Raw genomic sequence first — 6,156 nt, forward strand, 5'->3', positions numbered from 1 at the left:
AAACACGTCCAGCCTGGTAATACTAGTGATGTGTCAAAATGTTCAGGGAACCAATGCAAGAAAATTACTTTATTTTTAAATCCATCTGCTTGAAAAAATTCCTTCCTGTGATAATCTCTCTAAAGAAAATGAATTTCTATTTTCCAAGGATCATTTTTCTTTTGTGAATTAGCTTCACTTTCCTCTAAGCACCTTTGCAGAAGTATTCTCCCCACAACTAAACTCAGGTAAATCTGGAGTAAAAGCTCTAACTTTGAGGGAATTGCTCCCAAGTCAAACTGGTGCCAGTGAAAGCCGAGTCTGTCCCCAAAACCTTTTAAGTGTTTCTTTCTCTCTGCAGAATCTGCCCTTTCATCTCTGCCTTCATCTCAGCTTTTCATTGCTTTGTAGGTTTTTTGCACTGCCCTCTATTAATCTTCCAGAAAATCAGCTGTCTGATCACAAACATAGAAAATTACATTATTCGCTGAAATACCTTCCTATCTCTAACTCCAGCACCTCAGCCAGGCACTTTCCTGTGATGGGTACTTTATATCCATAGGGTCTCTTATAAGGATGAATGTCTTTTAATTAGATACAAACTGCGCTCATTTATGGTTATTAGAGGTGATCTGCAAACCTTTATTCAGCAAATAACAGCCTTCTTACAGGCAACTTAATTGTAATATCACAGCCAGTGAGCCAGAGCAGGCTCTGCAAGCAGCGAAGCCTGTGTCAAGCAGACAAGCGCTAGAAAGAAGCCTGTGTCGATGCATTTCTTTTGTTTGCTGCTGTTGTCTTTCTCCAGTAGAGAAAGGAAAGAATGCTGGAAATGGACGTGTGGCTTTATTTCTTATTGACATCATTCCACAGCCAGTAGGGGAAAACCAAAGTCTTAACGTTGCAAAACAAAAGTGAAATTGTGTATACACACCCCTATATTTGTATATGTATGCAATGAAAATATTTTGCAATCACACACCGTGTGGGAAGACACATTAAAGGCTCAAAAAAGAGTGGGAAGGGAAGATCAGGAGAAGAGACAGGCGAGCAGGTCCCCGAGCTCCCGGCCCCGTGCTCAGCCGAGGCAGGCGAGGTGCAAGACCATTTCAGCATAGTCTCGTCTGTATTTTCTGCCACAGAATTTACAGCGCATTTGTCCCTTGGCTGGGGGTGCTTCTCTCCTCCATCGCCTTTCCTCTGGCTCACACCACACCTTTGCCTAAAGTCTGCAGCTGATGGGGCCCCTTCAGCTCACTTTTCCCCATCAGCTTGTCCTTTCCCGTGAATTTTTCCAGGCTCTGTGCAGATGAGGGATGGGGCAAATACTGACGACCCGAGGCAGAGCCTGCTCTGCGGATGAGCAGCATCCCGCTCCGCACCTTCGGGGTGGTTTTCTGTCAGGTGGAGTAAAACAACAGCGCTTAGCTGAGGACTAAGCAGGCAGACTCAGGCTTTTGCCATGTCCCAGGGACAATCTCAATCCCCTTCCTACACAGGAGGAAAGGGACAGCGGATCAAAACACGACGTGGAGCCAGTAAATGATGTTTCCGCCGACTTTGCTGCGGGGCTGAGACCCAGCCTCACAAAGCCGCTGGATGTCTGACTCCTGCTGCACAAGCTGCTCTGGGGGACCCGCACCCCCTCGTCCCCCCATGCGCAGGCTCTCAGGACAGAGGCTTCTCCTGTTGGGCCCGGAGAAGCCAAGGGTAGAGATTTGGGGGGGGTCGGACCAGTAGGGACGGTGCAAACTGGGGGCAGAGCATCCCCAGCCCTGACACGCTGCAGAAGAGGGGATGCGGGGGACGAGGGTGGAAGCGCAGGAGGATTCTCAGCCTTTGGCTCTCGCCCAGAAATCGCGTTTGGTAAAAGCCCCTGGCAAAGCCCATGGATAGCAGCTCCCGAGAGAACGGCAGGAGGGGAACCGGCTCTCACCTGCCCGTTGCGGCGTCCGGCAGCGCTCGGCACAGCGCGGCGGCAGAGCCGGCGTGGTGGAGCCAGGAGGCTGGGGCCAGCCAGGGAGGGGAGCTGCCAGGCTATAAAACCCAGACCCGGGCGGACGGCGTTCACACATAAACGGAGACCAAGAGCCATCGCCGACAGACGGTCGCTCCGCTTCCCGCAGAGACACGGGCGCTTGGACACTGCTCGCCTGACTTCTGCTATTCTTGGAACGAGAAGGCCAAAGAGATGCAGCCTCTGTAGCGTTTTCCTGTTACTTTTACTGCACTAAAAAGAAGCAACAAAGACGACTCCCCTTTCCCCTTCAATTTACCAGCACAGGCTGTAGAGGGGGCACACAAGATGAGCAGTCCAGGGGGAAACAGGGATTTGGGAATGTTTAGTGCAGATAAGAAAAAGATCGAGGACTGAGCCGGGAGCTCTTGCACCTCTTCACTTATCGGGAATATTTGCACGGAGCAGCCCAGCCAGAGAGGGGAATCCCAGCCACGCGGCACAGGATTAGTGTGACGTTGAGGAGCGCAAGGCAGAAGAGGTGACAACCTGCACCGGTGTTGGGGACCGCTGGAGGAGGCATGTCCAGCCCCCCCGCGACCGGGGGCAGAGGAGTTGGCGCAGCGGCGCTCGGGGGCAGCGCTGACCCCGACAGCTCAGCCCTGGGGAGGCAGGGAAGGGTTTAACAGGCCCTCAGAGACGAGCGTTATAGCTGCCTGTGCTCCGGCAGAGCTTCCTGAAGGGATGGAGCCAGGATGGGGCTGGAACAGCACTCATCGCGGCCGGTCTGGGCACAGCCAGGAGCTGCTGAGCCCCCAGACCCTGGCAGGGGACCCCAACCTGACCCTTTTGCACACCCGGGATGAGGAGCTGGCCAAGGCAGAGATCGGGGTGCTGGCCACCATCCTGGCCGTAGCGACCGTAGGCAACGTGGGGGTGCTGCTGGCGATGTACCGCCTGAGGAAGAAGATGAGCCGGATGCATCTCTTCATCCTGCACCTGGGGCTGACCGACCTGGGCGTTGCGCTCTTCCAGGTGCTGCCGCAGATGATCTGGGAGGTGACGTACCGCTTCCTGGGCCCAGACCCTCTCTGCAGGGCGGTCAAGTACCTGCAGGTGCTGAGCATGTTCGCCTCCACCTACATGCTCATCATGATGACGCTGGACCGCTACATGGCCGTGTGCCACCCGCTGCACACCCTGCAGCAGCCCAGCCGCCAGGCCTACGTGATGATCGGGGCTACGTGGCTGCTCAGCTGCTTGCTCAGCCTGCCCCAGATCTTCATCTTCTCCCTGCGGGAGGTACGCCAGGGCTCGGGGGTGCTGGACTGCTGGGCAGACTTCAGGTACCCATGGGGAGCCCGAGCCTACATCACCTGGACCACACTGTGCATCTTCATCCTGCCCGTCAGCATCCTCACCGTCTGCTACAGCCTCATCTGCTACGAGATCTGCAAGAACCTCAAGGGCAAGACCCAGAGCGGTGCCCCCAGCTCGGGGGGGCCCACGGCAGCTGCCCCTCCTGCTCCCTGCTCCTCCGAGAAGAGCGGGCAATGCCCCAGCGGGCAGCCCTCACGGGTAAGCAGCGTGCGGACCATCTCCCGTGCCAAGATCCGCACGGTGAAGATGACCTTTGTCATTGTGGTGGCCTACGTCGCCTGCTGGGCACCGTTTTTTAGCATGCAGATGTGGTCGGTGTGGGACGAGGATGCTCCTGATGATGGTGAGTAGCGGTGGGGATCCTGGGCTGCAGCTCACGGCAGGCAGAGCCCTGGGCACCCAACGCACACAACATACTCGTTGCATTTTTAACAAACAAGAGCTGTCTTATTTTGTCGTGTTAAAAATCATGGGGATGGCTACAGATTTGCTCCCCGGTACTATTTATAGAAAACAGTTTGCAGAGTCAAATCATTTCTTTCACCAGAACACCCACTGAAAAGCAATGGATTCTGCCCATCACCTGTAGGGTCGTGTAAAGGCGTGGGAATATCTTTGCCGTGTGTGTTTCTCCCCTCATGCGGGAATTTGCTTCAGGAGCTGCTGTGTTTGCTACGTGACTGCAGGGAGGGTTTGAATTGTGCCGGCTGCTCCCACCCTCCCACGGCCTCAGGGAGCAGCCGTGCTGCTGGAGCAGGTCCTTCGTGTGGAACACCAAGTGCCCGTAAGGCTTCTGCTGAGCCAGCTCCAGAGGTTTCAAAAGTGGATTTCTGGTTTCATAGTTAACTTTTTCTGAAAGTTTTCAGTAGCTCTTCTTGCCTGTTCATGGGTAGAAGGATCTTCATCCAAGATCTTGAAAGGCCTCTGGGAGATGCTTTGGCCAGCAAACAGGCTGAAGGAAGGTCCAAAAGCTGCCGGGTCTCATCTCCCAGCGCTCTCCCTGAGGATGTGCTCCAGCGCATCCCCATTAACAGTACATCACCCACCTCCAACCCACAGCCAAAGTTAGAGCCCAGCTCTGCCTGCCACGCTGCAAACTCTCCTACCCAAAGAAACGCCCATCAGATGGGATGGCAACGGGACAAAGGACACGCGCCCAAGCCAGGAGGATCCCCAGGTCCTGCCCATTGCGCACTGGGACCCTGCCCGGATCATACCTAGCCTGGTAGATGTTTCACCTCTCTCTCTTTTGCCTTCCCAGAGTCCACCAACGTGGCTTTCACCATCACCATGCTGCTGGCCAGCCTCAGCAGCTGCTGCAACCCCTGGATCTACATGTTCTTCAGCGGGCACCTGCTCCAGGACGCAGCACGCTGCCTGTCCTGCTGGGGCGGCCCCCGGCCCGGGCTGCGGAGACAGGCGTCCACCGGGAGCCTCTGCAGCAGGAAAACCACTATCCTGAGCCACAGCCACCACACCAGCCCCGCCAGCCTCCCCCTGCAGGGGGGCAGCGCCAAGGACTTCTGCCCACCCTGCGAGGAGGTGGTGACCGAGTCGGGCACGCTCTAGGCTGCGGATGTCCCCAGGCACATCTCTCCATTGGAGACAGCTGCCACCAGATGTGACACCACGAACGTTGTCGCTGCAGAGCTGTCTCTCTCCCCAGCTAGTAGCATCTCATTTCGCAGAAAGCTGCGTGCTTCACCCAGAAAGCATCGCCGTCCGCCTTGCCCTTGCGTGCTTGCTTACTGTGCACGCTGCGTCTGCTGTGAGCATCGGGGACGATAGACAGAGCCCCGTCAGCTGTTGCCTGACCACAGCATGCACCTCCCTTGGACGTTAGGAAGCTTCTCGGTGCCTGGCTGCTCTCCTCCAGGAATGCCTCGCAACCCAGGTGTCTGCCAAGGGATGCTGCACCAGCACATCTTCCTGGAGGGACTGGAGCTTTGGGTGTTTAACAGATGCCAGCAAAGCAGCCTGAGCACAGCAGGAGGCAACGTGGCTACATCTGCTCGAGAGCTCCCTGCAAGCAAGTTACTCATCTCCCATCCTCAGGGTTTTGCGGGCAGAGCAGACACAGCTTTCCCACGCCCTGGGGCACTCCACGCTCTCCCCTCTGGGCGGCATAGCGTTGCCTTCTAGCTGACAGGCAGCTCTGGAGCTGGACCCCCTGCCCACCTCCCCATGGGCAGGGATGGAGCAAAAGCCCCAGGGCAGAAATGTCCTCTCCCGCTGCGCACAGCGGCATCGCACCGGGCTGGTGCGAGCATCCGAAACGCAGCGCTGACACCACCAAAGAGCTGCTGGGAGCAGCCCTGCCTCAGCTCCAGCTTGCCCAGGCAGATCCTGCCTCCCTCGGTGCCCTGACACTTCCCATCAGGTTTATTTGCAGCCCCCAGCCGCTGCGCAGGGCTGCTCCGCGCTGTTCAACAGCTGCTGCATCCCATTAAAGAGCTGCTCTCAAATTGCTGCTGCTTTTGTCTTATTTAGCAGAGATCAGAGTGCTGAAACCACCCAGGGCTCAGGGACGGCTTCAGGGAGCTTGGGAGCACAGAGGAGGGGTGGCTGGCAGCCAGGACCGAGCCACGGCCTTGCAGTCCCAGCCTGGCCCCCGTCCTTCCCCCTGCGTGTTGTGGGTCTCCCAGAAGCTGTTTGTTGTAAGAAGAAAGCACGAGTGAGGCAGGCAAGAGCATCCTTTTGCTCTGGGAGTCCAGTTCAAAAGCTAGTGATGGGGGATGTACAGGTGCCCCAGCAAGCACGAGGGTACCGGATTCCCTGTAAGAAAGGTGCATTATTCCCTCTCTTATCGCAGGCTAACTCTGTCAAAATAAGACATTAAG

General features: G+C 56.4%; 1 protein-coding gene across 1 annotated transcript; it reads left to right on the plus strand.

Annotated features, from left to right (window-relative positions):
* The first annotated feature begins 2,476 nt into the window (after nt 1-2,476).
* Nucleotides 2,477-4,885, plus strand: AVPR1B (arginine vasopressin receptor 1B). The gene is made up of 2 exons (XM_049832267.1): nt 2,477-3,659; nt 4,578-4,885. The coding sequence occupies exons 1-2, from the start codon at nt 2,681-2,683 to the stop codon at nt 4,883-4,885; spliced, it is 1,287 nt and encodes a 428-aa protein (XP_049688224.1). The 5' UTR covers nt 2,477-2,680.
* Nucleotides 4,886-6,156: the final 1,271 nt, after the last annotated feature.

This window comes from Accipiter gentilis, chromosome 29 (assembly GCF_929443795.1).
Source record: "Accipiter gentilis chromosome 29, bAccGen1.1, whole genome shotgun sequence".
Lineage (NCBI taxonomy): Eukaryota > Metazoa > Chordata > Aves > Accipitriformes > Accipitridae > Astur > Astur gentilis.

What these genes read in the sequence shown, in the direction of transcription:
- AVPR1B (XM_049832267.1), top strand. Translation starts at nt 2,681, where the DNA reads ATGGAGCCAGGATGGGGCTGGAACAGCACTCATCGCGGCCGGTCTGGG. An exon ending in CGAGGATGCTCCTGATGATG is followed by an intron (nt 3,660 to 4,577) that starts GTGAGTAGCGGT and finishes TTGCCTTCCCAG; the next exon opens with AGTCCACCAACGTGGCTTTC.